The 15,097-nt window shown below is 37.4% G+C and overlaps 1 protein-coding gene across 4 annotated transcripts in view; it reads right to left on the bottom strand.

Moving 5' to 3' along the window:
• EIPR1 (EARP complex and GARP complex interacting protein 1) overlaps nucleotides 1–15,097 on the bottom strand; it is a 96,462-nt gene that overhangs the window by 26,480 nt on the left and 54,885 nt on the right. For all 4 annotated transcript variants that reach the window (XM_050894477.1, XM_050894476.1, XM_050894479.1 and 1 more), the window contains exon 5: nucleotides 571–670. In XM_050894477.1, the coding sequence (XP_050750434.1) occupies nucleotides 571–670 (100 nt within the window). The remainder of the gene's footprint in view (nucleotides 1–570; nucleotides 671–15,097) is intronic.

Consider the following 15,097-nt stretch of genomic DNA (forward strand, 5'->3'; position numbering starts at 1 on the left):
TCTATGCCAATGACACCTTGTTATATATGTTCCTGAATAAGAAACTTTTAACAATGAGTGAAATAACCTGAATAGACAGTATAGTACTAAATTAAATTAATACTGAGAACTCAAAGCAGTGTATAGTAAATAGAGAAATTTCTATTATGCTTACACAGACAACAAGGGTTGTAAATTAAACAGAGGGCTGCACGGTATTAACCAACATGAGTTAATATACTATTATCTGAATTCAATAACCTTTGGCTTTACCTATCACCAATCTTTCCCTCGCACACATTTAATCTAAAATAAAGCAATGCTAATTTGATATTCACTATAAAACCAGTAAGAAAGTAAGGGGAACTCTAGAAAAAGGAAAATATTTAACCACCAGCAACAGGTACAAAGTACTACTTTTAAATACTCATATTCAAGATAACTGATAAGGGTATTCATTTCCCCCACCCATGTTAAAGGCAAAAAGATATTTCTGACAGAGTAGTTAAGATTAGCAAATTCTAGCCTAGTGAATGTTGTTGTTTGTACTATATTCAAGTATATCATGATTTGTTAAAAAAAATTTCTTACCACAGCTTTGGCTGAACTTTCCTGCAAATCCCACAATAATATGTTATTATCAGCCAGCGAAATAATCTTTTTACCGTCTCCCATTGGTTCCCACATAACACTGTAAAACAGAAACGGAAAAAAAACAACCTACTATTAAAACCAATCAGAATTTGCACCAGAAAGCCATTTTAACTCTGTGGATCTAATCTATTCCAAAACATATTAAACCATATTCCTTATAGTTTCCGTCAGCTGAAATCCATCCCGTATTTTAAGTGCAAAATCTGCCATTAACTAGCAATCTAGCAATTTTTACACATACTAGATGAACATTATTGCAGCATAAATTACTTAAAAGCTATGTGATACCAAACTTAGGCTTGCTTATGGAATCCTTTAGTCAGTGCTAATGTACACATCATTTTCTTTTTCTTTTGAACGCCCTTTGACATCCCATCCAAATCTGTCAGAAAAAGGAATGCCATCCAGCTTCCCTAAATGCTAGCCTAACTGTAAAAAGAGCTTCCCGAAATCCTTATTCCACTTGTCATCCATTCTGCATATTGAATCATACAGCGATCATGCAAAACAGTGATTATGTCATTGTAGCAGTCATTCTGTATACACACACAGAAAAAAAGAGATCTTGATGTACACTCACTTTCGAGTGCGTTAGCTTGAAACCTCAAAGTTCTTCATGTGTAATGTTGTGCATCCTTTTTGAAGACGCACCAAAAATCACAAGCCTCAGAGCTTTGATGCAAACCTCTTCTAGTTCAGCAGCTGTCATCATGAGTCAATCAACATATACTTTTTACCTGTGATTCACCAGTTCCGTGCTATACATGAAGGAATGCAAGAAATCAGTCCTCATCTCTAGTTCTGCCTATGAGAAGCAGCATATTCAAGCCACTCAGTATGGGCAGCACAGCTAACTATATGCACTATAACTCTAATAAATTTGCTGGAGATAACAGTAAGGTTAAAAGAATAATACTTGTCATTTGATGAGACTAGGCTTCCATACCCAGCACTTTTAAAAGACAGTTGTGCAACCTCCCAATCATCTTATAGTGACACAATATAGCTGAAGGCAGAGATCACAACTTTGGTATCAATAGCTACATGGAGAAACTTCTTTCCATCTCTAGACAAAAACTTAAGTTACTCAAAGGCATTTGATATGCTGTTCTCATCCTCAGTGCATATATGAAGAAGTACCTCTTGAGGTTTGTCAAGAGTCCATCACTAGACACAAGTTTTCTACTCTGTTTAGCTTTTTGCATGAATCAATTCAGTATCTAGGTTGAAGAGATGAAAGAAAGTTGCATGAGTAGATGCAGCCTTGGGCAAGTGAGCCCCACATTAGGCAACCACTAGCTACCTTCCTAACTCAGTGCTGCACACTATGCATGCTCCTATTTTATCCCCAATTTTGCATTACTCCTACCTTCCTAAGACAGTGGGTATGACCTCGCTGGCCCCAGATCTAAGCCATGGAACTCCATCTAATCTTATGGTATAAAACACAAGGGAAAAAAAAAAAAAAAACAAACAATAGGAAGTTGCAGGTAACAGAAAGAAGTGACACAGTGTCATTTTTTCACACCATAAGTGAAACACAACCTCAGTTATTCTCAGCTGATATCTTCCTCTCAAAATCCTCTTGCCTCTTCCGTGAAGTTTCACTACATTTTACTCCGCACTTTTAGTAAAAGAAGCATTAGGTATACAGGCAGATGACTGCACCTGTTTGCTGTTATGGAGAAGCCAGACTATGCAGAGAAAATAGAACTACGCCAAAAAAGAAAATTAACACTAAGTAGATTAAAAAGCGGGAACTATAACTAAAAAGGTGTGTTGGCTGACTCCTCACCTGCTGAACTTTTCCCTAAGGTAACAGAGCAGATGAAAGAAAGGACTAGCTTCTGCATCTATCTTCTGCTGAAACCATGACCTGCATCCTTATTATGTTATCAATCCATGGAAATTAACTACTTATAAAAGTTCACTTGTAATGAGCTCTCTTGTATTAGGACAAAATCACTTCATTTAGCACATTAAGCTACCATCATGTTTTTAAATGTGTTTTAACAAGGACATGGAACTATAATGATTCTATGATTTGCTTTAAATTAGGCTGTTTTGTCTGTAATATTGCCAATCTTATTTTCAAAAGTGTTTCTTGTTAAAGTTGTATGGTACAACTTGGAAAAACTTATAAGCAACAGAAAATGAGTGTTGATAATAAAAATGATGAAGCAGTTTCAATTACAAGTTCAACCATCATTTTGCCCATAATAATGAGAAGTAACCAACTGGCACTGGCATGGGTATTTCAGAATTTCATATAGTTCTACTGCACAGATATATCAATTAGATCCTTCAAAGAGATGAAAACATTTTATGAACACATGTAACAGAATAAAAAAATTAATGCACTATAACCTGCATGTAATCACAGCTAACCTTCCACAATCCAGTTTTCCAAAGTGAAATCAAAATACATCAGGATCATCACACAACTGAATGGGTAACTAACAAATCTTCAAGTTGATTCTGATCACATTTGTTTATTTTAAGTCCATCATTTTTCTTACATATTGCTGAAAGTATAAGTGGCATTTGGGGTTGATATATGTAGATATATTTTTAATTATAGACAATGAAATCTGGTTTGACCAATGAACTCTTTAAGAGTTCTTCCAGCCAGAGATCAATATTCTTTATGCCTGTTGATGTATTTGCACCTTTCCTGCACTGATCACTGAACTTTCAGTTGTAAAAGCTAGCTTGGAAGCACTTTCTTTGATGTTTTCAAAGGTAGGAAGAAATTTCACATCTTTGAGTGTCAGTGAGCTTCAAGGTAAAGAATTTTTATAGCTGAATACATTGTGCTAATTAGAGCCAATTATAACCCAGCTGACATACCCTGGAATGAAAAGGTCTCTCCACACTCACTCTGTCCTTGTGAGATGCCCATTTTACTTCTATTTAATTTGTCTTTTGTGAAAGTTCACTGTTTTATGGGTGTGGTTGTAGTGATTATTCAGATTTTATAATCTAAGCGAAGGTTACTCAAATCGCTCTTTGTAACACGTTCAGCTGTATTCTGTAGTCACGACAATGTTAAGCATGAAATACCGTGGAGAAGGGGGAAAAAAAAAAAAAAATACTAGTGAGTGAAAAAAACTGGCTTTCGAAGCAAGATACAAATTTTAAAATAATTGAAGTTTTCATTTCGAACAATTTTCAGACACAGCAGAGGTGGTGATAATCTTAAAAAAGGAAAACAGATAAACCAGGCAATACCATTTTCCTGAGTGTACCAACAGTTGCTGATGCTTACAGTTTTCGGAAATGAACAAGATAATTGTCAAATTCACAGCTGCCACTCAGAAACTGAGTGTCAACTTCACGGCTGCTCTTTAGATAATCTATAAACAGCAGACAAGCAATTATATTTGTTGCCTTTTACCCTATTTTGTTATCATCTGACTCCTGATGCTTCAAATTAGCTTCTAGCTAGTAGGTTTTGGTAAAAAAATTAAATCCTACCGAGAACGTTTTCCTAGTAAAGAAAAAAGAGAATTTAAAATATTCACTCAAATGCACACATGAAAGGACTCTATTATCTGTGTTTTATGCTGAAAAGACAGTTAACACCATCATTTATTAACGTACTGAGCTTTTACAAATGAACAATTCAAAGTTCCCCATTATAGACTAAAGCAACACACAAACGCTTATAGATGTGAACTGCAGTCAGCCACAATGTGTTGGACAAAGCAAGCATTAACTACTCCTTAACCATAATTACAGAAGTGACAACCATTTATTTCTATAAGTGGAAAAATTTTGCTAGACTGAAAATTTTCATGCACTGCAAAATGGAAAATACACCCAAACATTTGGTAACTGCAGAACATCCTGCAGCCTCAATGTAGCCCATCAGAAAAATTCATGTGTTATGGATGCAAATATCCTGCTTTCTTTGCAGTACAATGATTCAAATTTGAAGGCGACTCTGCTAATCAGGTGATTAGGACATTATTCTAAGATGAAGGAGATTAGACTGAGAACAACCTGGAACCCACAATTCTTACTCCTTATCAAAGTACTCTACAGAGTGGCCACATTTCAGAACAAAACCAGTTCTGGCTATTTTGTAGTGTATTGAAATCCATGCTACAGGAAGCACACGTAAGTTATGCTTTGTCTCAAAATTCTCAGCCACTGAGATATATTTTGGTCTCCAACTCCTCAAGACACAGTAAAACAAGAACCATAGCTTCCTACAAAACCTGAAAGATAAGGTGAATTTATTTTAGGTGCCTTTTTAGCTAAGAGGCTGCTGAGAAGAACAAGAAATGAAGTTAAAGATTATTTTGGACAAGAACCCCAAAGACAGCTGGGCTTTATTCTGGCTCTTAAATTATTTTTACATTCAGAAAAATAAAACTGCCATACAAATGAATACGAGAGTATTCCGACAAGGAGATGAGACAGAAAAAGCACTTGCCTCTAAAATGTTTTTAATTTTTTTTCCTTAAATTATCATACTACAGTGTTGGCAAACCCATAAAGTCTTTCTGAAAAAATAAAGCAGAATGCAAAATAATAAGGGGTCATCCTCGATATTTGTATTTGCTTCACTGCATCTCCTTTGTCTACTGCAGCTGCGATTAAACACGTTTATAGTGAGAAAAAGAATTATGATTCTTGCTTTACGGGACCAATTAATTTCATCCTTGAAAAGGTATTTACATACATGTAAACATAATAAAGACAGCCTGAATCCTAGGAGTTCACAATCTAACACAAAGCGTAGTAGTGAATTTGTTACAAGAAAGCAAGATATGAGACTCACTGGTTTTAAGTAGGAGCTCCTAAATATCCGTTTTGTAGAAACAACTATTACATTCTTGTTGAGCTATTCATGATTTAAAGTGAGACCCACAGGTGAACACCTCCATAGTTCATTAACAATCTCAGACTTCTGTCTGGTTGGCCATAGGTTTACATATTAATAATGTGTAAAACAGCAAAGCAAAATCATGCAAATTGATTATACAGACTCTACATATGAACTAAACTGACAAAAGCTGTCACTGGTAACATTTCGAGTCATGAAACATTATAGATGGGAATTAACATCTCTAGTCTGTAGTTTAACCAACTTACCCACATTCTGTATATACTTGCAGCACAATAAGAGTAATTACTGGTGGATGCAAAGCACGAACAAGCTATGCAACCAAATGGGTGGAACAGTAAATAGCAAGACCTACTTTATAGAAAGGAAGCCGTGACTAACCATTTTCAGACTTAAGACATCAGTCAACCATGCTCTACTCTGTTTATTTTTGAAGCAATAAAATACACAAGTTCTATACATGGACAGTTCTTGTAGAGCGTGTGGTGAGAGTTCTTACAAGTGTAACCTACAGTTCTTCACATTGCAGTAACCTAAGAAATCCTAAATTCCTTCCCATCGACTTGTGGGTGAAGCCGATTCTTTCTTCTGTGTTCAGAGAGATAGTCCATATGAAAATCCCACAGAGTAAGAAACCCATGGGTAGCACTAATTGGAATTCATACTACAAAGTAGTTTTATAGTACGGTCTTATCAAGGTTGTGGGGGTTCTCCATGTTCATTTGGTATTGCAGACAAGTCCTTACAGTTGATTAACAATATTATGAGGCTAATTTTGCCTGTTTGTTGTCACATGTATTTATTACAGACAGATGAGGGTCCTGGTTTAACCCCAGCCAGCCAAAACCAGGACAATGAGGAATATTAATTAACCTTTCCAGAAAAAGTTCTGTTCTCAAAGATATAAAAGATAGATTTTTTAGGACACTGACTTCTCCTCTAAGGTCTGCCTCTTACTAGCATATCCAGCATATTACTAGACATCCTGGATTTCTGCTCAACTTCATGCTTGTTGGGATAAACTGTTCTTGAGCTTGGAGGAGGTGAGCCTTGAATATCAAACAGCTTTCTTGGACCCCTCTTCCCTCTAGGGCCCTATCACATGGGACTTATTCGAGCAGATCCCTGAAGAGGCCAAAGTCTGCTCTCCTGAAGTCAAGGGTTGTAAGCTTGATTTTTGCCTTGCTCCCTCCTTGCAGGATCCTGAACTCCATCATCTCATGGTCATTGCAGCCAAGGCTGCCTTTGACCTTCCCATCCATGACCAGCTCTTCCTTCTTTATAAGTATGAGGTCCAGCAGAGTATCTCTCCTCATTGGCTCCTCTGTCACTCAGGTCAGGAAGTTATCGATGCTCTCCAGGAACTCCTTGGATTGCTTATGCCCTGCTGTGTTGTCCCTCCAGCAGATACTGGGGTAAAGTCCCCCGTGAGGACCAGGTCCTGCAAACATAACGCTACTTCTAGCTGTCTGTAGAAGGCCTCATCTAATTGTTCCTCCTGATGAGGTAGCCTACAGCAGACACCCATTACGGTGTCACCTGTAGTCATCTGCTCTTTAATCCTTACTCACAAGCTCTCATTTGGCTCATCATCCATGATGAGATGGATGCATCAGAGCTTCATGAACTGCAGCAGCTCTCTCACAGAAAGGACAACTCTCCTCCTCCTCCTCATCATCATCCCTGCCTGTCCTTCCTAAGAAGCTTCAGTACTCTTCTCAGTTTTGTCTGCAGCTGTTTTGTCTATCCAACCTGAGTAACTGACAAATGAATTATCACATACAGACAACACATTTCCTAGTCTTTTAAGTGCTGTTAAATACAGTTATAACAATATCAGGGTACAAGAAGAGACTATAACCCCTGCCTTCCCCTGTTCTGGTGATTTCCATTAGGCTGGAAGTTATAGCACTGGTTTGGTTTGACCGGAGTAGTACTGTTAAAGACTAATGTGTCTTCAATTATGATCAAAAATGCACTGTCACAGGATATTTTCATAACATCTCTACTATATAAAACATAGCTTACCAACAGATCTCCCAGTATTTTTGTTTGTTTGTTTCTGGGCATTTTTTTTTTTTTTTAAATGAAACCTGAGGGGTTGTTTTATTCTCCTTTATTCTCTTTTGGAGGAGAATGAAGAGCTTTGGGGGAGCTGTGGGGGGTGTGTGTTAATTAAAAAGATTATGCATTGTTTCTGACCTGTGAAACATCAAATACAGTCTAAAGAATACAATAGATTAAGAAAGTTAGTATTTCCTCAAAGTAATGAATATTGGATTATTTACAACAACGAAAACTTAAATATTATGGCAGAAACACTCGCAAATAATACTCTAAGGCAAACATGCAAAACTTTTCACTTCATTATGTTCATCCATGCCTTCCCATATTGCTCAAGTGTTAAATACATGTCTACATATAGGACAGCTCTTGCAAAAGTTTTGTTAAGTCTCTGTCACATTACCACAACGAACATTTTACAGTAATATTTTAATTATCCTACTATTACTGATGGCTGAAATATCTGAGGACTCAATGCCTATTTCAAAACATTTTGGAAGTTCTTTTTTCTTTTCACCAGTGTTTTAGAACAAGTCCATGTGAGATACGTGTGCTGAGACAGCAGAACGCATTATAGCTGTAGGGTTTTTTTGGTGACATATCTACAACAACAAAAGGTCTAGAGTATATGCAGTTAAATTACTGTAGGAATGCAGTGTTTTGGCAGCATAGTTTATGATACCTGTTGAACTCTATATCCCATGCCAAAAAAAGCACTTTAAGCATAAAGCTGTGTATCTGCTTGGAGGATTTGCGGGTACTATTACACAGACAAATCTTTTTAACAGTTTTAGGAACAACTCACTGAGGAGCTGAAACCTATTTATTAATATGAAACAGAATCAACTGACAACATGCTTTGGACAAGAAACATGGCCAAAGAGTCAAATAAGAACTGTTTAGAAAAGTATGTACAGTTTAAAGATCTACATGAGTATTAAAAGTTGTTTTCACCTTCTTTAAGACCAACAGGAAAAAAGCTTCAAAGTAAGGAGTAACACATTTCACATAAACAGACACTGATGATATATTACTGACACCCAGAGTTAACTGCTATATACAATGAACAGCACATGTAGAAGAATAGAATAGAATGCTTCAATGTCAGATTTTACTTTCACTAAGTTTCCCTCAGCTTTACAAGACTAGAGTCAAATAAATTCTGATCAAAATTTAACATAATAAACTGGGCATATAACACAATGTTTTATTATTTCACTATCCAATTAATGAATCACAATTATTCCCTAGTATAGGCGATTACACTGAATAGGTTGAAGTTTTAAACCTGCACAATACTAACCTCTCAAAATTACCAAAAACATTCAAGGGAATGAAAAGAGACATGAGTGTTATAAATTACTCTACTGGTTCCAGACAATTTAGAGGATGATAAAAGGGGAAAATGAGACAGAAAATGTGAGAAAGAGACAACAAATGGTTGAACATTTGGATTTATATATAATACATGGACTTATTCACAATAAAGGATAATCAAAAATTCCAGAGAGCAAAATCCTGTAAAGAATTCAGGATACCATGCAGAATTAAGAAGGGAGAGCAGAGAGAAGTAGAACATAAGATACAGTTAAAATTTTTACCATTTTAGAAAGGATCAGACGATAAAGGGGAAAGTGACAGTACTAATAAGCAGCTGTAAGTTACATTCCCAGTGAAAACACTTGTCATATAGTAAGTTTTTCCAAAAAAACTTTTCTCTATACTTCAACTTTGTAGTATCAGAGGTGGCTGATGGAGAATGTAAATGCGTGGAATGAACCAAGTGTGGAAGAATTATTCTGAAATGCTGATAATTTTTTTAATCTGTCTGTAATTAATCAGCTTCCCCGATATGTTTCTCCTGATAGCTCTGAAATTTTGTGCATTATGTGAAGAAATGGAAAGGCCTATAACACAATTAGTATCAGCTGGGCAGCTGTTACAAAAAACCTAAAAACCCCCGGAGTTCAGTTTATACCCCAGCCCATGCAATTGGCACTCCTGACGCTCTCAAATATCAGAGCGAACTCCTTCCTCACAATTATATTTCTGGTACTGGGACATATGAAGTGTTAAAATAAGATAAAGCTTTCACACCAAAAAAGTTATGATTGTATTTATTACATTCCTTTGCTATAAAGCATATATAACAGTTAATATACCATATATTCAAGACCATATGATCCTCCTAAAAGAAGTCTTACTTTCAGGTTTAAATTCATTAGATATAGACCATTAAATTGTTTTGGATTTTTTTTTTTTTTTGAATGAAACATGAGGGCAGAATTTTAACATATATATCCTGATGCCTAACGGAGGGGCACTATAGAACAATTAACATTACCAACATCATGGCAGGAAACAAAAGTGTTACCTGAATGCAATGTGAAAGTGTCAGAGCTATTAAAACCACCATTTTCACTTTTCTTTTGAGTTTCAGATTCTCTTACTTCTTGGCTTTTTTACTTGAGACAATGTTTTGGGGTGGGGTTTGTTTTTTTTGTTTTTATAATACTATTTTAAAGGGCAAAAAGAGTAAGTAAAACACTTCTGGACCTCACTTCTGGAATGCACTTACCTGTCTTCAGGGCATCAATTACAAATGTACTCAACTTCCATCAGGTGACTGTGTTCATTAATGGAATGAACACGATGAAATTGAAGCAATAATACGTTATGTATAGTATCTTATGTATCTTAAATAAACTTCCGTTCAAGTTAAAAGGACTGTTACACCAAATTTGTACTTTTGTAGAAAGCCGACCTTAATGAGGTTGCTCCACACTGTGCAATCACACAGCCAAGGAAGAGATAGTACTTCTCCGTACTCTATTTGGAGACCTTAGATGAAATACCAAATAAAAATGTAAGTATTTAAAAAGTCTGTGGGAATGGATCAGTCATAGTAACCTTCTCCTTTGTGAATTCAAAATTCTAGTTTAATATTTTAGTGATAAACACCCCGGAGTTCTTGAAACTTGAAACACCCGTGACTTTTTAAAAAAAATTATAATTTGTCTTCCTCTCTAATTTCTCTTAGATGTGGTAATATTTGCAAGTCCATATTTAGGATTGATTGAGTGGGATACAGTAAAAAAATTCAACTTCAGCAAGTAGAGAAGCTTAATGAAGTAATCTATCATTATTCCTAACATATTCATCCCTTTCCAACTTTTTTTAGCAGCTGACTATTGTTTTCTATATAAAACATTAATTCTTCATTCCTCACCTTTCAGGCCTCCCACAATTGAGCTCCCCCTTTTCTTGTCTCTGTAATCTCCATTCATTTTACCTTTACAGTTGTACCTACATTGTCCATCTAACACTTTCCCCTTATTTATTTTGCTTTTATTTTATTCCAAATTTACTCCATGGATCACCATCCAACTTAGTTCACTTGTTCCCGCTCTCTTTTGAAGCGCATGCCTTGCTACTAAGCAGCATCTACCCTATTTTATATCTGCCAAATTTGGAAAGCAAAAACTAGGGTGTTAAGCAGATATAGGCAAGCCTGCTTCCAGCAGATGCCAGAGGAGAAACTCTGGCTTTGCACCTTTACTTCTGACAAAAGAAAAAGTCCTTGCTGAGTTCCAAATTCAAGATCTCACAGATTACACTTTCTCTCACGGCCTGTAGTATCCTCCTTCTCTGAAGGCTATCCTGTCAAGTCTACTATCAAAAAAGTCTGTAGGAAAACTGAGGAAGAAGTAGAACAGTAGGTTACCGCTAAAACATAAGTCTTCAGGATTTTAAGAGACACAGTTTTAGAGATTCCTCCAAGCTGCACTCAGACGAGTAATCAAAATCTCATTAATTGCTGTCCTGTTTCCTTGGCCTCTCCTATCCAGACTGCACTTTGGACCCAATGGCAAGTTCCTTTAATTACTGAATCTTAAAACATTGCATAGAGCAACATACCTATGGATATATATGTGTAACACTGTGTGAATACATACATTTATCTACAAAATGAATTTACAGAAAAGGTACTTTTTTTTTTTTTAATAAACACACAAATCCCCATGTATCTCTGAGGTTTTTCCACTCTGGAAGTAATTCACTCAGGAATTTTGCACTCGAAATCCTTGCATTTTGGCTTACATGAGGAACAGTAGGTAGAGGATGAAAAAAAGTCTTAGGCTTGAACCAAACAGCGCAACTAATAGGCCTATTTGTTTGCCTAATTTAAGGATCTGCTTAATTTTCTGAACTCCCTTTATGCCATACAAGAGTTTGAGTAAAAATTCTGACGGGTCCCAGATTCAAAGCTTAGAAGCAGTAAACAATCTCAGTAACTGAAAGTGAATACTTATGCTTAATTTTTAAACACAGTAACTCATGCAATCCAGATAGAACTGTAGAAAAGTGCATTTTTTTTTCACTTGCCTGTAATGTCTTCGAGATCAGATTTCTGTCAAAGGTTTTGTTAAGACTAGAGAATTATTTCAAAAGATCTTGAGCACGAGGGGCATAGTGTTCAGACATAGGCGAGAAAAGTTTAGGATTTTAGTCACAATCAATTGGAAACGATCTTTTGGTCTTGGTTCACAGAAGAGAACTGGTATTAAATATGACCCTGGTAGTTTTTAATAAGAAATTTCAGAAACATTTGAGCACAGCATTCCATAAAGGAGATGAGATAAAGGTAAGGAAACACAGGATCAGTTCTTCTTAACGCCAGTAAACAACTGAGCAAAACCAATACCTGACACACCAGACCTGGAAAAAAAATCCCCCTTTGCATTCCCTAGTACATGACACTAAAACCAGAAAAATCTGTGAGGTAATTTTTCAACTATCAGGTTTTCTTAGTGGAAGAGAAAAACAATGCAAGAAGATAAACCTTAAAGAAAAGAAGTTAAGAAAGCAGGGCAGGGAAAACATGAACAAAAGTACAAGCAAATAAAGCCCTGAAACAGGCAGTGGATGCCACAGTACATAACCAGTTGCATTGTCAACATAGTTTTGGTTTTTTCCTTTTAATTACAGTCAAATCTCAATTACTTATGATCTGCAACCCAGATCCATGAATATCATGAAGCATCTGTGCTATGGATGCCAAGACACACAAAATACCTTCCCATGAGCTACTAACTGGAATCACAGAAGTTCACACTAGGTGCCACAAAGGCGGAGATCAACATTACACGCTGCATCTCTAAACTGTACTGTCAACTACGGCACTCTTCCCTGCCCAGCATATGAAGGTGTGATAAAAGTCCAGTTTATGTTTTTACTCTTTTTTTTTTTTAAGCATGCATTCTGACTAATCATTTTCAAAATTAACTTTAAAAAACTAAGTAATCAAATCTAAAATGCATCATTTCAAAAGCTATCATGACTTAAAAACTTTTCCACCCTTAACAAGGGTAGCGGCTGTGGTACATTGCTCTACTGAGCTCTGTGGATTAAACAACCTCCTTAAAGTGCACATGGTCACACTGAACCCCTGGGTTCAGCGCTCAGCCTGTGTTTTGTGAGTAAAATGTACAAGAGCATGCTCTAATGGCAAGGCAAATGACAGAGCCAGAATAAGAGTTGCCCTTCTTACTGCACGGGTACGATGCCAGACCACCGCTGATCTCATACAGAGCAATTGTGTACACCAGAATGTTGGTCTTACATTGAAGTTTGAAAAGTATTTACACTTTGCATTGAGGAAAATTGCTTTTCTGATTCATGGTTGGTTCTAACAACAATTGTACCGTAAGTGTCTAAAGTAGTTTCATATTTTTCTAAACGTCTGAAATGTGTAATAGAAAAAAATATTTGAGTTGCTATTTGTAGTCAACACACCACTCAGTGGGACATGGCCTGTTAAGTCACACACATTTGGCACAAAACATTTATTTTATTCATTTATGTGAGCTGTTTCCACTACGATTGTGGCAGGAATAGAAAAGCCTGCTCTAGAACAAGATCCTCTAACTCACCTGTGCTTGCTTCAGATGATGTGAGGGGTACTAATGCCAACTATTCCGTTTATACTTTTTATCTCTCTAACACAGGACATTTTCAAATCTTTACGCCTATGTATACACACACATACATAGATAATGGGTATTAAGTGGTAACAGATATTTGTGAGCACTAGTACTGAACAAAGTCAGATGACAGGAGACAGAAAATTGCACATGAACTTGCTACAAGCTATATTAGAGGAAAAAAACTGATTTTTTGCATTCACATAAATTCACATCCTGATATAAAGCAGTGATATGCCCCCTATTCCTCCTCTGGTGATCAGGCTACCACACAGAGTTCTGGCATCCCAGCATCAGACAGAAACAGATTATGGACAATTAAAAGACAAAAAGCACAAATCTTAAGCAGTAAAAGGTGAAGATTAAAACAAACAAAAAATAATATTCCCAACTATACTGGAAACTCAGGGCTGCTCTCAATTCATTCTCCACCCAGCCTGTACGTGTGCTTCGGATTGCCCCAACCCATGTGCAGGACCTTGCACTTGGCCTTGTTGAACTTCATGAGGTTCGCACAGGCCCATCTCTCAAGCCTGTCAAGGTCCCTCTGGATGGCATCCCTTCCCTCCAGCATGTCGACCACACCACACAGCTTGGTGTCGTTGGTAAACCTGCTGAGTGTGCACTCAATCCCACTGTCCATGTCACTGACAAAGATGTTAAACAAACAGCACCGGTCCCAATACCGTCCCCTGAGGAACGCCACTCGTCACTGCTCTCCACTTGGACATCAAGTTGTTGACCACCACTCTTTGAGTGCGACCATGCAGCCATTTCCTTATCCACCGAGTGGTCCATCCGTCAAATCCATGTCTCTCCAATTTAGAGACAAGGATGTTGTGTGGGACAGTGTCCAATGCTTTGCACAAGCCCAGGTAGATGACGTCCATTGTTCTTCCCTTATCCACCAATGCTGTAACGCTGTCGTGGAAGGCCACCAAATTTGTCAGGCACAATTTGCCCTTAGTGAAGCCATGCTGGCTGTCACCAGTCACCTCCTTATTTTCCATGTGCCTTAACATGGTTTCCAGGAGCATCTGCTCCATGATCTTGCCGGGCACAGAGGTGAGACTGACTGGCCTGTAGTTCCCTGGGTCTTCCTTTTTTCCCTTTTTAAAAATGGAGGTTATGTTTCCCCTTTTCCAGTCAGTGGGAACTTCCCCGGACTGCCACGCTTTCTCAAATAGGATGGATAGTGGCTTAGCCACTTCATCCGCGTGTTTCCTCAGGACCCGCGGATGCATCTCATCAGGTCCCATGGACTTGTGCACCTTCAGGTTCCTTAGATGGTCTCGAACATGATCTTCTCCTACTGTGGGCGGTTCTTCATTCTCCCAGTCCCTGCCTTTGCCTTCTGTGACTTGGGCGGTGTGGCTGGAGCACTTGCTGGTGAAGACTGAGGCAAAAAAGTCATTGAGTACCTCAGCCTTCTCCATCTCCCAGGTAACCAGGTCTCCCATTTCCTTCCAGAGAGGGCCCACATTTTCCCTAGTCTTCTTTTTATCACCAACATACCTATAGAAGCTTTTCTTGTTGCCCTTGACATCCCTGGCCAGATTTA

This window comes from Gymnogyps californianus, chromosome 3, assembly GCF_018139145.2.
Source record: "Gymnogyps californianus isolate 813 chromosome 3, ASM1813914v2, whole genome shotgun sequence".
Lineage (NCBI taxonomy): Eukaryota > Metazoa > Chordata > Aves > Accipitriformes > Cathartidae > Gymnogyps > Gymnogyps californianus.